A 22,550-nucleotide genomic window follows, 5' to 3' on the forward strand; every position below is an offset into this window, starting at 1 on the left:
CGTTCCTGTCTCCACCTCCCTACTGCTGGAATTACAGGCATGTTATCCCACAAGTGCTGAGATTAAAGGCTTGAGCTCTGCTACACTTTTGGCCGATTCCTTCTTGTGTAGCTCAGGCTAGCCTCACACTCACAGAGATCCAACCGCCTCCGTCTCTTGAGTCCTGGGACTAAAGGTGTGTGCCACCACCACCTGGCTTCTATGACTAATTACTATGGCTGCTGGGATTAAAGGGGTAAGTCACCACTGCCTGATTCTGTGACTGTGGCTAGCTTTGCATTTTGATCTGAAATGATTTCATTAGACCATAAGCAATGTATCACCATAGTTACTCGTATTGGATTCTAGAACAAACTATTTCTACTTTTCTTTAAGGTCAAATGTTTGATGTGTGTCCATATGGCCTAGTAATTTTATTGATGACCTGGAAGTGAAGTTGGTGACCTGAAACTCAGACTTGTCAATGAAGGTAAGCCATTGACAGACGATCCCAAAGTTCCAGGTGCAAGCACATATTGTCTCCAAATACTGAGATCTGGTGGTAATTATCTTTAAAAACACTTTTGAACAGCTTTTATTTTGAGCATATATTTCTTTTAAGCATCCAAAGAAAATGGAAGCTCTTTAGAGTGGGAGAGTTCATTTGGGAGAGCAGTGTTAGTATTGGTGTTTATAAATGATAAAAAGAATGTTTTCATTGAGCTTAAGTAGACATTTCTCTTTGTAATGGTCTAGCTTATAAACCACCAAACGTCCCAGATCTTAATTGCTTTCTCATTGGCCATGTATCTTTTCCTGATACTAGATCTTGTCTTCCAGTGCATTCCCAATATGGTCTTTATTAGCTTCCTTTGTAGTGAGGGTAGAGATGGAGCCACCGCATCCCAGCCAAGGAGGAACTTTCTGTGGACCTGGGAGAGGCAGAGGCAGAGGCAGAATTTCTCTCTCTCTCTCTCTCTCTCTCTCTCTCTCTCTCTCTCTCTCTCTCTCTCTCTCTCTCTCTCTCCCTCTCTCTCTCTCTCTCTCTCTGATAGCATAAGTACAGTATTTGATATTCTCTGTGATTAGCCACACTGTGAGGAACTAAACCTGAGATGACCATCTAATACCCTGGGGATAACTGATGAGTAATGGTGCAAAGAGTAGGACTTACGAAGCCTGGAATGTCAGCCTTCTCCCCTAAGTTTTCAGGATTCCTAGGAAAGTGTTATTAGGAGCTGGGTCTGGCTGTGCTTTTTATACTTCCTAATGGTTCAGCCCACCCCCCCCAGAACATCTACACAGGGCATAATATGGTAATTTCTTATACTATCTAAACACTGTCATCTGCTAGGCTGCCTCCGCCGTCTTAGACACCCAGATATTAATTGTTTTCATGTAAAAAATCTTGCAGTGAGGGACCGCCAGCAGTTTGCAATTTTATTTCATGTCGTTATATTTTGTTGCTTTAACTATTGGGGGGAATAAAGGCGTTTTAATGTGGTTCACTGATTTCTCTTTTTCATGGTGGTTGTCATCCTTTCCCAAGCCCAGCTCTGTGGGAGATAGGGGTAAATCCTGGAGGTTCATGTCACTGAGGGATGAAGTACTTATTCTCTGCATTCGAGAACTCACAGGCAGGTCTTGGGGCAACACCAGCCTTCTCATCTCCTACGAGGCAAAAGAGAATCATGGTGAGGAGGAGCATGGGGTTTGAGAGCACCTGTTGACGACAACAAAGAGAGCTGTCAATGGGATCATCCTGTTGAGCCTCTTCAGGTTCAAGCCCTGGCTTTGTAATGGAGTACTAACAGTTGCAGACAAGTAACTCTATGTTTTTCTCCACTATGTGGAGAGTGAGTGAGACACTCGTTTGGCAGAGTGCATGAAAATTAAGTCTTCACACAGTTTTCAGTGCTGCACCCAGGTGATGTCTGAGTGAGAAATGGCACCCAGAGGCTCATGTACTTGAGCACTCAGCCCCCCCAGGTGCTGTCTGGGGACATTGTGGAGCCTAGAAGAGGTGGAACCTTGCTGGAGGAAATGCATCTCTGGGGGTGGGCTTTAAGGGTTTATGGCCTCACTTCACTTCCTGTTCTCTCTTCTGCTTCCTGTTTGTGGAAAAATGTCATCGGCCAGTTTCCTGATGCTACCATGTTGCAAATGTCACTGCTATTCATGGACTATTTCTCTGGAGTCATAAGCCCAAATAAACCCTTTCTTCCTTATGTATTTTATCACAGCAACAGAAAAGTCACTATGACGACATGACACAATAGGTGGGCAGTGCTCCTTTCTATCACATGGGAGATAGTCTCTTCCCACGGAGAAGCCATGTGCTTCTAGGGACTTGTTCTGCAGGAAGACCACATGTGCATGTGTGTGTGTGTGTGTGTGTGTGTGTGTGCGTGTGCGTGTGCGTGTGCGTGTGTGTGTGTGTGTGTGTGTGTGTTTAGTAGAAAGCAGTGCTAATCTGGATGACTCTTAGCTTCTTCTGAGTTTATGCCTATTCTTATTAACCACTTATCACAATTGCATCTGCAACATTATTTTGGTTCATAACTGTGTTTCCCTGGAAGCATACAAGCTCTTCAGAGCTAGGGTTTGGATTGCCATTCCTGGGTTTGGGTCCAGCACAAGCACAGTGTCTGAACAATATTGGCCAGTAGACTGAAGAGGAATCCTGCTAGTTTCTAGAAAGTTTGGAGAATAATAAGTAGTTTTCAAGTTCAGCTTCACATGGGAGCCGTTAGTGTGACAACCCATCTGGTTTGCTCTTGTCCTAAGGAGCTGAGATATTTGCTTTTAGAATGGGGACCTAGGGGTTTCCCGAGGCTCAGGAATTCACATGCTGAAAGCTGGAAACTGTGAGGACAAGTGTGAACTCCAGTCTTGGGAAAACCAGAATAAGCTGGTCAGTTCATCCACGGAGCTTCAAGACCTCCTGATGTGATGCCTGGGATCCAACCCCAAGCTGCTTCAACTGTTCTGAGAAAGACTTGGACACTGTCACACTTCTGATCGCCTGGCTGACTCTGGTGCTCAGATCAGCATAGCGGTAGGACAGACGTGCAGCAGTCACTCCCAGCATGCACGCGGAGGGCTTTGACTAATTGCACTTGACATTCTGTCTCTTCCACGCTTGGGGATCTGGTTGTTTAGCCCCATCAGCAGCCTCCTCAGTTTACCCACTGTGCCTTCCAAGATGTATAATTTTTGATGTGTGCCACGGCTGGCAGGAGCAAGGTTGGGTGTGCTGACTCAGCAATAACTTACAAAGGCAATAGATACAGAGTCATTTAGGAAGCCAGTTACAAGCCCCCTCCTGTCCAGAATGCTCTGAATCCCAATCATGAAAGCTTGGGAATCAGAGGCAAGTGTGTGAATCAGAGGTGTGTGTGTGTGTGTGTGTGTGTGTGTGTGTGTGTGTGTGTGTGTGTGTGCGTGCGCGTGCATGGCTACATGGAGACCAGAGAGGATGGCAGATGTTCTACTCTATCATTCTCTACCTTATTCTCTTAAGATTAGGGTCTCTCTCACTGAACCCTTGCTCTACTGGCATCTGCTATGCCCCAGGGACCCTCCAGTTTCTGCCCCCTCTCCCCCCACAGTGCTAGAATTACAGGCACAGAAGGGGCCATGCCAAGCTTTTCGTGTGAATGCCCAGGAGTTTGAACTCAGGCCCTCTTGCTCACACATCCCATGGAGTCATCTCCTCAGCCCCTGGAATCTGCCCCTTCATCAGGCTTTCCAGGTAGCACAGAGGCACACCCAAGTTTTCAGACCACAGGATGGCAATGACAATTGTCCCTTCTTCCCAGTCTACCTCTCCCCCTTGAAATTATCACATCAAAGCTGTAGCCACTGCCTTCCAATCTTCCCCTGGACTTCTCTGACAGGTCAGTGTCCCCGCACAATGCAAGAGACCATGTACGGTGGCAGGTGGGAGGCTGGTCTTCAACTCTTTACACCCTCCCGGTCTGTGAGCTGGCAGTGAGCAAGAGTGGAAGAAGTGTGCTTCTCTGCAGATTATGAGTCAGGGGAACAGATGCCTGCCATTTATAAGATACTGAGTTCAGTCCTTTGTTATTCAGCATCATTGGGGCCAGAACTGACTAATACACTGCTGAAAAGGTTTGGCATTAATGCCCCCCAACCCCCGAATTAATTTGGAACTCATCATGGTGGAAACTCACTGTGGTGGCCAGAGCCTGGAAAGGAGAGAAGATCTGCCCAAACTGATAACACTTGTGCATGCTGATGTCACCAAAGCGGCTACGGCGCTCCTTCCAGCCTGCCAGTCTCTTCTCTGCCTTCAAGTCCATGAGGTGTCGGAAAGGGCTCTGCTGGGGCAGACAGGACACGCGCGCCTGCAAAGGACCAGTCACCATGGACACACCATAAGACAACTATATTCTCTAACAGGCAGCTCTCATCATGCCTCTCGTTGATGAGATGGGATTTCATCGACGTTTGCCTTCTGCTATCTCGAGAGACAGAGGAGAGAGCCACGCCCTCCACTTTCTTCCAGGAATCTAGCACCGGTCATGGAGGGCCACAGCACTGGCTTAGTCCCAGTCAGAACCACACCAATTCACTATGGGATCTCCACTCTTCACTCAGCTCCATAGGGACATCAATCAAGGTGTTCCCCCTCCCCCAGCCTTGATAATTTAGATGCAAAGTGACCCATGGGGCTCAGTCAGGGCAAACTGTGCGAGCATGAAGTGTGCAAGCATGGGGTTCTGAGTTTGGATTCTCAGCACTCACATACGAAGCCAGTTATAGCAACACACATGTGTAATGCTGGTGCTGGGGGAAGCGGTGGCAGGAGATTCCTGGAGCTCACTGACCTGTCAGTCCAGCTCAGTCAGCAAGCTCCAGTTTCAGGGAGGGACTCCGTCTCAAAACAACAAAAACAAAACAAAACTGGGAAGAATGATTGGGGAAGGCACTCAAACGCTGGCTTCTGGCTTCCACATGTTTGCGTGCATGCGCATGCGCCTACACACACACACACACACACACACACACACACACACACACACACACACACACCAGGTCATATTCAGAGTGCTCAGGGGGTGGAAAGCAGCCTTCTCAGATGCAAGATGTGACTCTTGCCTCTCATCTTGCCTCTGTGAGAAAGTGGGGTTATGGGCTGAGTAAAAAGAAAGGCGTCTAAGAAGCATCGTTGCCTCGTGCTCTTGCCGCCACGCTTTCCCTTCCAGGTAGATCCTTGAACTGTGAGACCAAATAAGCCTGCCTTGTACAGCTGCTCACATCCGGTATTTTGCCATGGTCACTAGAAAAATAACCGATATGCGTGGTCTCCATGGCTTTCCTAGTTTCTGACTACATCACCCCATTTCATTTCTCTCTTCTTGCCCTGCCCCTTTGGACTGTCAACATCAACAGGTCCCAGATTCTTCCTGGACGACACCAGTTTCTCTTGTGCCATTAGTACCCCTCTTGATCTGCCCATGTGTGGCCAGTAGGAGAGTGTCCTTGACTCCTCCCGAGGGGGGGGGGCTTTTCCCAGGACTGCTTGGCTTCCTTGTTAGTGGAGGACTCTTGCCAATTACTATCTCTATCCACATCTTGATTTCATTGTTTCCACAGAGCCAGGAATATGGCCAGTAACTGAGAATGGTGGCTGGTGGATCTGGGCAGCTGACAGCTGAGTGTCCCTGCTCCTCCCAACTCCGCATCTGGCAGGGTGAGGGTGCACTGGGGAGTGGGAGGCCGGACTCACCACAGAAACTTGGTCCCAGTGAGGGAGTTAAGCCACATCCTGTCTCCCACGTAGCAGGAAATAAGGCAGTGTTTTTGTTTCTTCTAGTACTGGCCAGAAAGACACCAGACAGGGAGATAGCTATCCTAGAAGTGGGATGGAGGAGCTGACAGACTTCAGAGGCCAGTAGGATCTCAGGAGTCAAGCCTCTGCCTTCCCAGATGGGGAAACTGAGGCTCGACAAGGTGAAAGGCGGGATTTCCTCAGTCTTGTCGCCTTCTATGGTGTCAGATTTTAAGTGTCTCTATGTAGCTTCAGGGCAGTGACACTTTCAGGTCACCGTGAAGAGTCCCAGCTTGTTGGGGATGGACCTCAGATGGAAACAGGCAGCCTCATCTTCTCTGATCAGAGTTGGCCTCATGTGGAACTCTCTCTGCAAGTGGCAAATGAGTGAGTCTCCCATCTCTCACCACCAGCAGCTCTGATGTTTACCCCAATTTGTTGTGTGGACTTTCTTTAGAAGCCTCGCTGCCGCCATCATCTTCCTCATCACCACCATTCACCATCATCCTGTCTTTATTACAGGACCTAAGTTTACATCTTTTCTGCTTGCGTCCTAACTCATCCCCAACTTCCATCATTCTCTTGCCTTCACCCTTACTCCCATTTATCTTCTCGGACTCTGATTTTGGCTTCCAATATCTTATCCCTTCCTCCGGAGACTGTTCCAAACCCTTAACAGAGCTAGCTTTCCTCAGGACTCCCACAGCACCCTCTCAAAGGGTTTCTGTCCCTGTGTGACTTACTGCTACTGTCTCTCTATTTGAACCTGTCCCGATTCTTGTGATCAGCACCTGAGTTTTATCCACCTGCATGGATGGCGGGTGGCCCTGTGCTTCGACATCAGATTGACTCTGAGAAGGCGTTCCCGAGCCCCGCAGGATCACACACTGTGTAGGAAGTTCCCCACAGAACACTTGTCTCCCAAGTGAGCAGTTGGATTTGGATTTTCTGGAGATCTGTATGTATTAGGGATGAAAGATTCAGAATATCTCTGATGTGTTGGGGAAACACATTTCTCACAAAATGAAATGAGCCTATTACCTTTGGGGAGAATCAGTTAACCCATTAGTGGTAGGAAAGACAAAAAAGGCCTCCAGGGTATCAAGAGGCAAAGACCAGACCCACAACACCTTATGCAGCTGACACACACATAGCAGAAACTCAGGGCAATGAGGCAGAACGGAGGTGTCCAGTGGTGGAGAATGCCACCAAGAGCCTCAGAGAACTGAATATGGGAATTTCTTCTTTTGAAAGATTTCCCAGGTCTTGCAGTACCATTTTAAAACCAATAGGGGTTCATTTCTCTCTAATCTGTGGCAGGCCCAAGACAGGGTCAAGGTGGGGATCCTGGTGAGGTAAAACCACTCACTCCTGTCCCTCTGGTCCACCCACCCTACCCACCCGCCGTGCCTCATTTTTTCAGTTCACCCATCTGTGGGGCCACATCTTCTCGGTCTGCACCAGGTTAGGAGAAGAAAGAGGACTCACGTTGTATATCCGGAAGCTCTTTGCTGTTGAAGGAGACAATTCGCGGCTTCGCCCTGCAGCCTTGCTGTCACTCAGACCAGAGTTGGCGAGAGGCGGATTCACGGGTCCCAGAGGGGTCGGTAGCCTCCAATCTGTTTCAGACAAGCAAGAAGAGAAAGGCTGTATTCCAGGATCCCGGATCTGTGCTTGTTGCTTTCCTAGCATGAACAGGGTTCATTCTGTGGTGTATGACTACAAGGCACCGCAAGAGATGACAATGCACTCTCTTCCAAGAGCCTCTTGACACTACCGTGAGGGGTTGCCTTGATCAGAGCATTTCAAGCAGGAAGGCTGAACCTAAATGTGGGTGACACCCTCTGGTGGAAGGCCGTCCAGATGGGCATGGCAGAAGGAAACAGCTTTCTATCTGCTTGCTTGGGCTCTCATCCGCAAGTTCATCTAGCCCGTTGTGAGGACATCCCTTCTCCAATATTAGAACCTACTTTTGGGGGGATTCTGACGCAGACTGAAGACCAGTAGCTCTCCAGGACTTCAGTGCCCTGTCGGGACTGCTGAGACATTCAGCCTCATGGACTGAACAACTACTGTATTCTTGGTATCTCTACCGTGAGACAGCCATTGTTGGACTAAAAGGACCATGTCTTTTAGTCAGTCTAATAAACCCCCCTTTGATACATGACTATATTCTATCAGCCCTGTTCCTCTTTTAGGGGACCCAGGCTAATAAATGGTGGTTGCCGTGTGATTCCTAGGTGATGCTAAGAGAGTGATGAGGGTTGTGGACAATTCCCTTGGCCAGGTGCATCATCAGGAAGCCGTTCTGCTGAAGCTGTGTGAGTGGATCCTCACTGTGGGTATTTAACTTAGTAGAGAATATCATTGGTCCCAGCATGACTGTTTAATCAGGTCCATTAAGGAGTCAACTGTGTAAACCCTTCATTTTGTTGCACGGATGCAGAATTCTCCTATCTTATCGTAGAGGTTGACAAATTTTCTCCTCAAAGGCCAGATGGTAAACACTTTAGGATTTGTTGACCATGTAGTTTTTTTTGTTCCAACTATACAACGTGGTTATTGAGTGCAGATGTGACTTTGGTTGGGGCTGGGGAGGTAGCTTATTCAGCAAAGTGCTTTCTGTGTACTTATGAGGATCCAAGTTTGATCCCCAAAACTTGCATTACAAAGGCCAGGTGTGGTGTTGGTGCATGGCTGTGATCCCAGAACTCGGAAGGCAGAGACAGGATGATCCCTGGGGCTTGCTGGCCAGCTAGACTGGGTGTGTGGGTAAGTTCTAGGCTCAGTGAGAGACTGTCAGAAAATAAGGTTGAATGACTGGGGAAGATGCCTGATGTCAACATGAATGCTTGTGTGTGCATGTGCATGTACACACACGCACATGCATGATTGTGTGTTTCAATAAAGCTATTCTTGTAGATGCTAAAATTCCATCTTAAAATAATTGGGGGAGTGTGTGTTCGAGTTTGTACAACATGCAGGTAGGTGTATTATGTGTGCGGGTATGTGTAGAGGCCAGAGGACAACCTCGACTGTCATTCTTCAGCTGCTATCCATCAATTCAGCTAGGCTGACTGGCCAGCAACCTCCAGGAACCTACAGGTCTCTGCCTCTGCAGTCCTGGGATTACAGCCGCCTGCTGCCGCACCTGGCTTTTTATATGCATGCTGGGAATCTGGACTCAGGTCCTCGTGCTGTCAAAGCAACACTTTACCTCCTGAGCCACCTCCCTAGCCCTGAGGCTCCTTTGTATTAAAAACGTAATAAACGATCCTAAATGCTACAAGGAACAATTTCACTGTTATATCCCCTAACCATGCCTTCTCACAGTGGCCAGTTTGGGATTCATGAGTTTCCTAGATGTATCCACCTCCCAAGGACTCGGGAGAGGGCCATTGATTCTCCCAGAAGTGAGCACCAGTGGGCAAATCAGTGCCTTATGTCCCTTAGGTTTTCTCTGGAGTTTCCCTCTAAGGGCCGGTCCTGCTCTTAGCAATTGTCCATGCATTTCCTTTCCCTCTGCAGAAGGAGCTGCTGTTGTGAGGGGTCTGGACTGCTGTGTGTGCCAACATCTCCTGCGGGATGAGTGGAAACCTTGAATTTCTCGAAGGATTAAAAACAGAGAAAGAAGTGAACTTCACCAACAGTTCCCTTTAGAAACCCAAATTAGATGTAAAAACATGACTCAGAACCATACTTTCCAAGTCCTCCAAAGCATTTAATTTGGGGGCTGTGGTCAGTTCTAGTATGATGGAAGCATTCTTTTTTTTTTAATCCTTTTTCCTTTGTGTCTGTGTTCCTGAGTGTGCACGTATGTGGAGGTGAGTGTGGTGGGTGTTGTTTCTCACGCACCATCCACCTTTTTGTTTAGACAGAATCTCTCATTGACTTGGAACTTGCCTGTTAAGCTAGAGTGTCTGGCTTATGAACTACAGAAACCCGTCTTTCTTCTTCTTCTTCTTCTTCTTCTTCTTCTTCTTCTTCTTCTTCTTCTTCTTCTTCTTCTTCTTCTTCTTCTTCCTTTCCTCTTCCTCTTTTTCTTCTGTCTAGTGTTGGGATTTCAGATGTGTGCTGCCATTCTTGATTTATCACACAGGTGCTAGGGGTCAAACTTGGTCCTCATGCTTGCACGTTTCTCTGAACATTTATTGGTGGAGTAAGGTGATGGTGGGCTACCATGGTTTAGTGGGGTGTCTGTTATTTAACCCATTCTCAATGAATGTTTGGGGAACATGTGCGTGGGAAGAGGACTGTGACAATGGTTGTCTGAGCAGAAACCCTGTTTTTCTGCCCACTGGAATGACTCCCAGGACTTTGTGGAAGTGTGTGATATGAAGGGATGAGCTTGCTCTTCAGACCCCAGGCACCAGAGGGCACATGCTTCCCATCTCAAACGGCTTTCACTAGGCCAGCATTGTCTTAAAAGCGGAGTCCAGCTTCTTGGAGCTTTGCTGAAGTCTCCTTAGCCAATACATGTCTGCTTTTTGGACTAGCACAGCTGGACTCGGGAGAATCAGCAGGGAACAGGGTCAGCCCCATCCAGATGGGGATCTACTCTTGATGGAAGAGGTGGGGACCCTAGGGATGAGAGGAGGCACAGGGAGGCAGACGAGACAGTGGACTGCATGTCGTTCTGGATTTTAGTGAGTTAACCAGGACATTTGGGTAATTTTAAATCCCATCTTTAGTCAGGGGAGGGGAAGAAGGAGAGGAAGATGCAGGGGACCATTCTCTGGAAGGTAGTAAATCTTGGAGATAACACATACTCATAGAAAACTGGAAAAATGCGTTTATAACCTCAAAATTAATCCCATGCCCTTGATGCTGAAAATATTTCTCTTTGGGAGCAGAAAAGGGCACCTTCTTACTTAACTCTGCACCCTTTAAAGTAAAAACAACCTTCTACTGAGCTGTTCTTAAGAGAAAAGAAACCCTGCTGGAGACTGAAGTTGACCAGTCTCTACCACTGACCTGCACCCATGCCTCTTGCTTGCTCTCTTTCCTCTCTCTTCTCTCTCTTCTCTCTCTCTCTCTCTCTTTTGAGAAAGGGCCTCACTATGTAGCACAGGCTACATAAATGTACATTAACTTTCCTGCATGAACCACCATGCCCGTGTCTGTGGAGGCCAGAGGACACCCCTGGGTGCCATCTTTGGCTCTCCATCACCTTTGAGACAGGGTCTCTCATTTGCTTGAAGCCCACTTGATGGGGGGGGGAAGTCCTTCTGTGTATATGTTTTCTTATTGGTTGTTGAATAAAGCACTGTTGGCCAATAGGGAAGCAAGATAGGTGGGACTAGGAGTCGAGGAGGATTCTGGGAAATGTAGTCAAGAGTAGGGAGTCACTATGTGATCCTGGGAGGAGAGGGCACAAGTCTCGGTAAGATAAGACCTTATAAAAATATATATATTAGTAATTATGGATTAATAATTAAGTTAGAGTTAGCCATTAAGAAACCATAGCAAACAGCCAAGAGCTTCATAATTAATATAGTGTCATTTGGGGACTGAGACAGTGGTGGGATCCAGGCTGCTGGCGGGAAGAATAAATGTTAAACCCACCCATTAGGCCAGGCTGGCTGGTCAGCAAGCTTTAGGGACCCTCCTGTCTGTACCTCCCCAGTGCTGTGAGCCCAAGTGTGCACCCCCACTCATGCCACTTCCTGCAGCTTTATGTGGGTTCCTGGGGACTGAACTCGGGTTTTCATGTCCTCAAGGCAAGCCCTTTATGGATTGAACCATCTTCAAAACTCTTTGGAACTGTTTCAAAAGAGATTTTAGTGTTCAAGTTAGGGGCTAGAGTAGCAACTCTCAGTCCTGGAAGTGTGGTGGGGCCTCCCAAGGAGCTTTCAAAGAGTCCAGTGGGAAGGTGCACCTGTGCTCATTGCTTCTGAACTTTGCTGTGCGGGGCTTTGGATGGACACGCTTCCCAGGATTTCAACCCTGGGCAGCAGGGGCTCGTACACCACCAGGTTAGAACCGACTCGTCCGTGCAGACTCCCAGAGCCCAACAGCTGCTCCTCTGACTGCAAGCTGGAAGCCAAACCAGGGGCTTTTGAGGGTGGAAATAATAACCCTATGGATTACAGAATGTGACTGTTGTCAGCATTTCATATTTCTGACAGTGGCTCCCATATGCCAAGAAAACAGTGGGTTTTTTGTTTTTTTTTAATATCAAAAAGCCATTTGGTTATATTAAAGCTTCGATGCTTCTTGCCAACTTTGGCATCGTGGGAAAGCTGTTAATGCTAGAGGAGTACTGTTTCAATTTAATGTTGTTATTGTTACTCTCGCTGCTGTTTCATGTAACTCAGGCTGGCCTCAAACTCTCTGTGTAACCAAGGTTGGCCTTGAACATCTGATCCTCTGCTGTCTACCTCCCAAGTTCTGGATGACATGCAGACATTGCCATGCTTGGCTTGTGATTTCCTTTAGAAGTTTTATGTGAATATTGTTTGAATTCCCCAGCTCCTTGCATGGGGCCTACCATTTGGTCATATCCAGAATGGCCATACGAGATGAGACCTGAGTCTTCATGGTTTAGGCTATGACGGGCAGAATACTAAGATGCCCAAGATTCTAACACCCTATGGTCCTTGGATGTGACCTGGGCTGGTAACTATGATGAGCCAACATTCCCATGGCTATGGTACAACATGGAAAAGAGGAAGCAATTTTGTAAAGACCCTAATCAGTTGTCTCTAAAGTGATCAAGGAGGAACTTATGGGACAGACAAATGGCTCACTGCCTAAGAGCACTTGTTGCTTTTCCAGAGGACACATTTGTTTCTCAGAACCCATGGGGTAGCTAAGAACCATCTGCAACTCCAGTTCAAAGAGATCTGATGTCCTTTTCTGGTCCCAAGAGGTACCATACACATATGGTACCCATGCCTACATGCAGACAAAACACTCATACCCAGAAATTAAAAACAAGCAAGCAAACAAACAGGCCTAACCTAATTTCCAGAGTCCCCAGAAATGATCTTGGGTTCAAAGCCTTCAAGAGACAAGCCACCGTGAGTTCTAAGTCTGCAAAGAAATGGATTCTGCCAAGAACCAAGAGTCACAAAGAGATGCCAAGGGCAGGAGTGAGCTAAGTTTTGCTGAGCTTCCCGACCCATAAAATTGGCACAGTTAGCAGATGTTTTAATTCACCAAATGTGTGCTCATTTATTTTGTGGCAAGAGGACTCCACTAAAGTGGTAGAGAGGTAATAACAGAGAGAAGTTAAAGGACTTGGCTAGGGATTCACATTGGAAACCGATGGAGCTGGGAGTCAAGCCTCTACATTTCCTACAGAGTGCTGTTGGCCACTGTTCCACCACTAGTTTACAGAAAAAGGCTCATTGGCACCAATCCTCTTATTTTCTGGAAAACATAAACTGGGACAAACCAACTCTGATTCTAAACCCTGCTGCTTTGTTAAATGAGATGGAATCAGAGGAACGAGCTGACAGCACAACACAGATCTACACACACACACACACACATGCTCTTATACACACACACACACACACACACACTCATACATACATCCACACACTCTCATAGTCACATACATCACACACACCAAACACACACACATATCCACACACTCATGCACTCACATACATCACACACATAACCACACACTCATATGCACGCACATCCACATACTCACATACTCATACACATAACACATAACCAAACACACATACACACACACACACACACTCATACACTCATGCACATCACATACACACACTCAACAACAACAAGAGTGGGGGGAACTAAAGGGTTTGGTTAATACCTGGGCTCTCTTTGCAGGATGCTGGCTGTGCCAAGAGACTGAAGGCTGTGTTTGTGAGTAGATGTGTTTCAGTGGTGGGTTCTAAATGCTGCCTCATTCAAAGCCATTGGCTGTCCCATACAGCAGACATTATGGGTCCTTGGAAGCAGAGAGATGCTGTGTTCTAGCTGCCTGTGCTGTGAACTTGGAAAAGTCTCTTGTCTTTATTGGGATTTTCTTTGTGTGTGTGTGTGAATCAGGGGTAATACTACTTAGTCAGCCCTGACCCTCACCATCTGCTCTCCCATTATTATTTATCTCAACTCTGCCATAAAACAAGTGTTCTACATTTCACTGCTTTGCAGCTGGCATGACCCTGTGACATACACAGTTCTGTACAGCAGGAAAAGTCTAGTGTGGGGAAGAGGGTCTTGGGAAGTTATCATTTTCTAGGATACTATAATGGTCCTGTTTTGTTTTCCAGGGTCCATCTGTCCTTTTCCTGCCTGGTATGTATATCTGATGTACCTGAGGGATGACCAGCCATCTTGTGGATGTCACACTAAAATGGCTGTAGAAAATCTGGGTGTCTGATGGCAACATGGCGGTGCCTGCCAGCCTTGTATATGTTCTTCCAGCTACCTTGTCAAAGTTGGGAAAATGTTTCCTTTTCTGTTTGTGACAGGTTGTTTTTAAAGAATTTTAGGAATGATAAACTGTATTTAATAATTCAACATCATTATGATAGTTGAATAAACCCTCCCTAGAGCTCTAATGGATGTAAGAAAGAGACAAGCACTCCTTTTTCTCAGTAAAGACTCTCAATACAGTGTGGGATGGAGTGTGAGTGTGGCCCAAAGAGAATCTAACTGAGTAACAAGCCTAACGGATACGGCTCTATCAGAGCCACAACAAACCCAAGAATGAGTTGCTTTTTGTGTTCGAGCACTGAAATGTAAAAACATACAGGGTTTAGACATTAACAGCCTGTCTATCAGCAAAACTATATCCTAAATCAAGAGATACAGGAGCTGGGACAAGGAGGAAATGGGCCATTGTCTTCAAGTCCAGCCACAGCAGAGTCTCTGAATTCAGCTCCAGGGTTGGACTGCCGGAGGCACCTGAGCCAATGTGGCTCATTTGTGGAGTACGGTAAAGATGGCTGAGGGAAATCAATCTTCATCTGCCACTTAGGGCCATGATGATGTGAGTAGGGACCAACTGTCTTGAAAAAGGATGGACCCAGTTGGCAACATTTAGTTGTTTTAAAATCCCCTATGTTGTGGGATATCCTGATTTGGTTCCTTTCTAATGGCACATGGAGCCAATGATGGAAACTTCTGAGAGGTATGTTGGCATTTGGATTTATGGAAAAACCTTGTCTCAGCATCTTCCCCCCAAACAATGTATTAGCTACGTGCCTTGTCACTGTGATAGAACCTAACAGCACTTAAGGGAAGGACTTATTTTGGCTCACAGTTTTAAGTGTACAGTCTACCATGGCAGGGAAGGCATGGTGGAGGTCTTGGCTTCAGGAATGTGTGGTCAGCCCTCCTCACAGCTCAGGCAGTCAGGAAACAGAAATTAGCACCTGACAAACTCCAGCTTGTACCACAGAAGACAAGTGCCGGAGGTCAGAGGTAAATTACCCATCACCACACAGCATGCTTGTGGAGGGTTTTTAACTCTCGATGAATTTTGTATCTATCCACTGTCCTTTCTTTTACAGAGATCTGCTCCTTCTAGAAAAACAGCCGTGCTCTGCTAAACCACCCAGCATTAGTGAGCATGTTTGGACAGGATGTGCTATTACGCAATATTGGTCTGAAAGATGAGTTTTCCCCAAGTCTGGATGAATTGGAGCAGGCTCTTTTGATTTACAGTCTCCAAAGTTTTCCTTGATACCCTCCAGCAGAAACAGATTATAAGCAAAGATTGTGGTTTCAGTTGCATCCAATACACAACTCTTGGATGAAGAAGACCGAGGACTCTACAATCTGCCATTTCTGCCATTTGTCTACACTTAGATTCCAAAAATGACTGTGGGAAACCATGCATTTCTAAGCAAACCCATTTCTTTTTCAAACATGCCTGACTCTCCTCTTTCTCTCTGTCTCTCTCTGTCTCTCTATCTCTCTGTCTCTGTCTCTATGTCTCTCTGTCTCTCTGTTTCTGTCTCTATCTCTGTCTCTGTCTCTGTCTCTCTCTCTCTCTCACACACACACACACACACACACACACACACACATCCCAATTCCATTTGAAATACTAACATTTCTCTAGGTGCCTTACCAGGTAAGGAAGGTCAATCTTGCTTCTGCCTCATCAGCCCTAAAAGCTCCCACTTCTCCTCTTTCATGCTATGTCAGGCTTACAGGATGAAGGGAGAGTGAGTTGGCAGACATGGAAACCTGCCTGGCTCTGGCAAAAGCATCCATTGGAAACTGGCTTTGTAATTTCCTGAGCATTAAGGGTCAGAAGTGGGAGGACACCCCCAGCTGGAAGAAAAGTCTAGTCACTTTCATGTGGAAGGAAAACAAGACACACACACACACACACACACACACACACACAGCCTTGAAAGGGGCACAGCAGCTCGATTCTGAACTCGGGCTCAAGGATAAACGCTCCCCAAACACTGCTTTTGGAGGGAGGGAGTACCAACTGCCTGAGAAGAGTTACTTGGCCCAGATGGGACCACCCGTGGATGGGAAGGATACTCAGATCCCCCTCCCACAGAACTGTTCTCTGAAGAGACAGGGATGGCTAGGAGACCGAATAATACATTCTTTCCATGTCTTTGGCCATTTTTTCTTGGTTTTAGTCTCCAGAATGTTCTCTGTCCTTGGAACAGTGCCTGATGCTAAGCAAGCATTTGTTGAGTAAAAGACAGAATGTGGCTTCCATTTGAGACTGTGAAGTTCCTGTCACTCGGCTGATGGCTTCATGATGCCTATAGTAAGAGGCGAGGAAGCTAGAGGGACCTTGGACTCCAAACTACTGGGGAGGGCAGGAAAGCTGGAAGAGAATCAGTATGGACATGTGATGTCTGGGAAAGCTGGGGCTCACCAGGGACCCTGGGGAGGTGACTAACAGGAGAGGGGGAACCTTCGATGTGAGCTTCACCTTGGAAGTCCTGATAATCTCATTTTCTCTGCTTTAAAGCCACAGTTTTTTTCCCAAGGAAAAGGGACTCCCCTCCTTTTCCTTCCTCCTTTGTTGAATGTCGGCCATCTCTCCTCCTTGCTTCCCCCACTGTTCTCCTTGAGGACCAGGAAGTACAGCCGGCCTTGCAAGAGATCCCCTTTCTAAGTTCCTTCTTATCAGGGTCATGTGACCATAGCTCTCATGGACTGGAATGTCACTGCAATGAGGACTTTTTTCTCTGGGGACCAAAACTGTAAGATTTCAAAAAGTATGCAGCTGTCTGCATAAAGTGAACTTGTCTTGCACTCTGTGTGGCTGGGGCCCCGGAGGTCATTGGGAGAATTTGGCAAATGGATTTCGTCAATCTCTTTAGCGCCATTAGCTTCATGTTCCTGACCAGGAGACCTCAGTCTTTCAGATTGCAAATGAGGGTCATAGGCAGCTATCGACCTTAAAAACACCTCCTGGTTTGTCCCTCTGCCATTGAGGTCCACTTAGCAGATCCATTATGCATATCCTAAGAGTTTGATTCCTTTAGCTGGAGGAACACATGATAATGTAAAGACAGCTTGCCTATCTCAAGCTCTCTCAGCTCAGGCAGTGTGGATAACACCAGGGTAGGAAGTCCTTGTCTGTGGCACTAAAGTAATTCTTTAGATAGATAACAGGGGATCCCCCAGAAGGAAGGGGCAAAAAGGAGGAGGAAGGAGAATCTGTTAGAAGAACTGGGGTGTAGGTTACTTGGCACTTTAGTGGCTAGAGTGCTTGCCTTGGCTGCCATTATGCATACCAGTTACAATACCATTTCCATGGCTCTACTGTTGGCACTAAGCTAGACTTGATCTGCCCTCTTGAAGAGAACCCTCATTGGCTGGTAGCTATTCTCTTTATGGGAATATTTCTGGGGTTCAGCTGTGAACCTCACTAGCTTTAGAAACTGCACTTAGCATGGGGGAAGCCAATTCTATACATGCAAAAGCAAAGGGACAAAGAGTTGTGGACCCCTGGCCAAAGCCAACATATCCCCAAAGCCTAAGTTGCACACACTCCTGTCAGATCCTGTCTTACCACGCTGTGACCCCTGTGAGCTATAATAACTGGTCTGTCAGGACATGTCCACTGGTGTAATAGTGGAATGAATATCACTGCAGTAACCAGCCACTTCATGACTGGGTTTAAGTTCCCACACACCCAGGCACCATTATCAGGTCAAAAATCCTGTGTCTATACAAGTAATGGGCCCTAAAAGAGAACACACTACTATTATTTTACTAAATGGACATAATTAAACCAACTCCTAATGACTTATCACTATGCTGCATCTGTCAACCCTCATCAGAGAAGGCTTTTTTTTAGTAATAGTAGATGGTGATTAACACAGAGACCCATACCCAGTCGATGCCCACAGTTTGAAGTGCTTAGACCTAAATGGGACATCTATATTACACCCTTCCCCCAAGACTCAAGGATGATAGTGAAAGGGAGGACAAGGATGTTGTAAGAGTGACAGGCATCGGATGACTCAACTGAAATAGTGTTTCCCAGACACAGCAGGGCCGTTTCATACATGGACTCACAGCACTTGTGACAGCATTCACAAGAAGTGTGCATGTGCAAAACAGATTAAAAATCCCAGCATGGAATGGGGAGGTGGGAACAAAGTACCACCTCTCGCTGAGGAGCCGTTGATGGTTGCTGGGAAAGCTAGTTCTCTTTAGGGATGCGGTTCCTGGTAAGGCTGACCATGCTCTGGTGTGTGACCACACGCACAAGGGTATATAGACTGCACAGATTGGACTCTGTGGATTATTTTTTTAAAAGAGGGCACAAATTTGGAAGAGATAGATCTGGGAAGAGTTAGGGAGAGGAGTTTGTGTGGATATGGCGAATATTGATATGAGTTATACAAAGAATAAAAGCATTTTAAAAGACAAATATATTAAAATAAACCTTTGCATTCCTATGCTTTTCTTCTCAGACATTTTGTTAGAACAATGAAAAAAGGCAAGTAATACGGGATAGAATTTTTGAGCCAAAAGTTTCACCATGGATGGTGGTAGCTTAGCAGACTTACTATTGTAACTATATATAGTATATATAACTATATATATTATATATAACTATACTATATATATACTACATATATTATATATTAATATGCTAATACACCATATATGTACTGGTCTTGTCTTGTGACGCTAGCTTTGTCCCTGTCATGGGCAGGGCCCCCAGCTCCAGAGTCTTGGTTTATAAACCCCCTATACCCATGAGAACACCAGGGCTGGGCTGCTCCCACCTTTCATATCTTTTCGTAGCTCTATCTTGCTGAGGAAAGGTCCTTCCTCTGCAGCTCCATCTTCTCCTGCCTCCTTAGTTTTGGTCCCAGCACTCCACACATCCTCCGTGTTCTGAAGCGTCTGACCATGGGGTGAGTGGTGGCCTTCTGGAAGGTCTTCATGCTTTCTGTTCTCCTTTTTCCTCTCATGGGGAACCCTAAATGTGGAGAAAAATATAAAGTCCACCGTAAAGTGTGTTCAGAATGATCCAGTGACCTACAAATGACTCACCCAGTATGTGACTAAGTGAGGAAGAGATTGGACTGGAAACCCCACACACACACGCCCACCTCCCAATGCCATGAGAGTGAGTGATTTAATGAGGACAGAAAAGAAATTGGTAATGTTAGCTGATGCTTGAAGAAGGCATTGCTGGGAGAGGGCAAACACAGTGTCCTGAGGAGTGGTGATGCCCGCCATTGCAACTTTTCAGCTTCTTTTCTTATTGCTGTGACCAGATACCTGAGGGGAAGCAAAGTAGGTGAAGGATTTATTGGCTCACAGTCGAGAGGAGACAGTCCATTACAATAGGGAAGCCATGATGGCAGGCATGGGAGGTTAGCAGGTTGCATCAGTCATCAGGAAGCAGGAAATGAATAGGAATCCAGGCAGGGACTTCCTCCATCGAGGCTCCATCTGCTAAAGGTTCCACAGTCTTCTCAAACAGCTGCCACATGGTGACAAAGCATTTAAACCCATGACTTCTATGGGGAGATATTTCATGTTCAGATAGGACCAATATTTTGATCTGGGTTGCTCCCCTCAAAACCCTCATGCAGAAGATCCCTAACTGGTGATATTTCTCTTCCCTTCTCTTGCATCCTGATGATAAGATGAGCAGGTTTGCACTCTGCTCTGCTCCTCACCGTGATGACTATCTCAGCTGTGACACGTTGACACTCCAACACTCAGGCTCAGAGACGATGGAGCTGACTGACCCAACACAGAGATCTCCCTCCTTTACGATGATCTCCTCCGGAATTTTGTCACACCCGCAGAAAGCTAACACATGGGCTTGTTTCATTCTTGTGGACTGAGGCTGTCAGCTGTGGACTTCTTCTTCCACATTAAATCATCTTGTATCTTTTAGGATCGTCAGCCATGGGTCTTCAGGGAATCCCAGTCACCCATCACCTCACTAGGCAAGAGTCCCACTGCTCTTCCTGATCCAGGTCTGCTCACATCTCTGTCCTTGCTGTAACTCCTTGTGTAGTGATGTTTTAGACTCTCAAGCCTTTGTGACTTGGCCCAAGTTTCTCCCTCCATCCTGAATGCAGCAGTTTCCTTTTTCTGCCAACTCTACCCGTCCTCATTCTCCTGGGAATACCTATTGCTTCCTTTGTGTATTGTGCATGACACCACCCATTCCTGCCTCCAGGTGCAGACCCCCCATTTTTCCTCTGGTCACTAATGGCTGGTGAGTAAATTCACTTTTATAATAGCCAGCCACACCCTAATGCTCAGTCACATGTCCACCCATTTATGAGATTATCGGTGCCATGAGGTCCTGGTTTATGCCTACTTTGAGCACAGTTGCTTGTCTGTCACATAGTGCTGTACTTGGCATGAGGTAGACAATCTGTATTTGATGGACAGATGGGAGCATCTTGGGTGGGTGATGGTAGAGAAACAAAAAAAGTGATTGAAAGTATCCTCAGGGGAGGGGGTGTTGAGGTGTGCTTGTGTGTGTGTGTGTGTGTGTGTGTGTGTATGTATGTGTGTGTGTCTGTGTGTGTGTCTGTGTGTGTGTATGTGTGTGTGTGTGTGTGAGTGTGTGTCTGTGTCTGTGTGTGTGTGTACTAGGCAAGCATTCTACTAATGGAGCCACATTTCCAATCCCAACTAGCTTTAAAAAATCACTATTTTCACTTTTGAGATGGGGTCTTGTTAACTTACACAGCCAATTGCACTTGAAATCATCCTCCTTCAGTTTCCCGAGTAGCTGTGACTATGGGCTTGTAGCATCAGGCCTGACTTGCATTATACCTTTTTGAGCAACCCAAATTCCACATGTGAACACCAAAGGAACACATTTCTATCTGAGAAGATTATGTCTGGGATTGGTTAAGAGTGCCCTGGGGTTGAGTCAGAATATCTTAGCACTGGCTAAAGGTGTCCTAGGTTGGATAGGCTATCCTAGAATTCGGTCAAGGTGTCCTGGGATTGAATGAACCAGTTTGTCTGGTTAAGGGTGTTATGGGGCGGGGGACAGGCTAGCCTGAGATTAGTTTAAGGTTTTTTAGGATTGAGTCAGGATGTCTGGTAATTGATCCAAGGTTCAGAAGAAAGGACACAACTTTTCTTTGGTTAGCCCATCTCTAGTAGTACTAAGTGATAATTTATCTTTTGGATTTAATTTTTCTTTCTGCCCAAACCAAAGAAACTAAGTTTGAGCACTATCATGCCAGCTGCGGTTAGTGGGATTTGTAAATGACAGACTCCTGGATGTCCCTTTCTGTCCTCATTGGTCTCTGAGAACTGCACACACTGATAATGGACAGAAACCTGACACTTTCTCCCTGCATCCTGATGTGGAAAATTGTCCCAGTTTCCTCTTATGGGTTTGAACTTGGTTTCTGACACTGTGGCTCCCGACGTGCTCTCTTCTGATGTGTCTCTTGTTCCCCTCAAGACTCAAGTTAAGCAAATCCTGTATATACCAGTGGTGGGAAACTAAGCATTTTTTTTTTCAAAGAAAAACAAAATAGTTAAGCTTAGAAAAACATCTGCCCCATGTCCACTCATTGGATTCCGCAACATTTCTAGCCAGCTGTGGCATTTGAACTGACAACCCTGAGGCATATTTTGGCACATTAAGGAAATCTACACTCAATAAATAAGTGATTATGCATTTCTCCAGTGGCCCATTCCGAAAGTGCTCCACATACCTTGGGATCCTTGTTTACAAACTTGCAGCGAGGCATTGGCAATCTACCTTATTAGACACATATGCAAATGTATCTGAGCCCACAGGACTCAATTAAGCCAGGCCTTGTCAAGAGGAATGGAGTCATCCAGGTGCTTCAGGGGAGCTGGGATACTCTAGCAGAGAACATACACTGACATGCAGTTTTATACTCATAAAACATTGATGAGAAAATAATAATTTTCAAAAGGCCCCAAGTCCAGTAACTAAGAGGATGTAGCCAGATTTCTATCTCTCTGAGAAGTAAACATGTTTATTACCACTCCCCTCAATGTAATCAGAAAATGACTCCTGCAATCCTAACAGCTTTTCTTCTTTAGAAGCAGTGGAATTTCTTCCTTTTTGTCTTTTGTTTCTAATACATGTTTTATTGAAGGTGGAACCTGCTGTCCATTGCCTCTACTCTGTATCTATCTGTCTGTCTGTCTGTCTATGTATCATCTATTTGTTGTTATCTGTTCTGCGCCACGCCCTCCCCCCCCCCCAGGATCTATGCTAGGTGTAGAGGTATAGCAGGGCAAAGTCAGTAAATAAATCAGTAAGGTAACTGAATTTATGGAAGTTTCTGGAAGGAAATACAGGAGCTACAGA

General features: G+C 46.2%; 1 protein-coding gene across 1 annotated transcript in view; it reads right to left on the reverse strand.

Moving 5' to 3' along the window:
- Positions 1-1,406: 1,406 nt before the first annotated feature.
- The window catches only part of LOC101830059, a 29,983-nt gene continuing 8,839 nt past the window's right edge, over positions 1,407-22,550 (reverse strand). Inside the window, exons 2-5 of the mRNA XM_040750004.1 lie at positions 18,994-19,190; positions 7,265-7,395; positions 4,176-4,349; positions 1,407-1,650 (exon numbers count right to left, since the gene is read on the reverse strand). Of these exons, the coding sequence (XP_040605938.1) occupies positions 1,420-1,650; positions 4,176-4,349; positions 7,265-7,395; positions 18,994-19,190 (733 nt within the window). The 3' untranslated portion in view covers positions 1,407-1,419. The remainder of the gene's footprint in view (positions 1,651-4,175; positions 4,350-7,264; positions 7,396-18,993; positions 19,191-22,550) is intronic.

This window comes from Mesocricetus auratus, unplaced genomic scaffold (assembly GCF_017639785.1).
Source record: "Mesocricetus auratus isolate SY011 unplaced genomic scaffold, BCM_Maur_2.0 Super-Scaffold_100007, whole genome shotgun sequence".
Classification (NCBI taxonomy): Eukaryota; Metazoa; Chordata; class Mammalia; order Rodentia; family Cricetidae; genus Mesocricetus; species Mesocricetus auratus.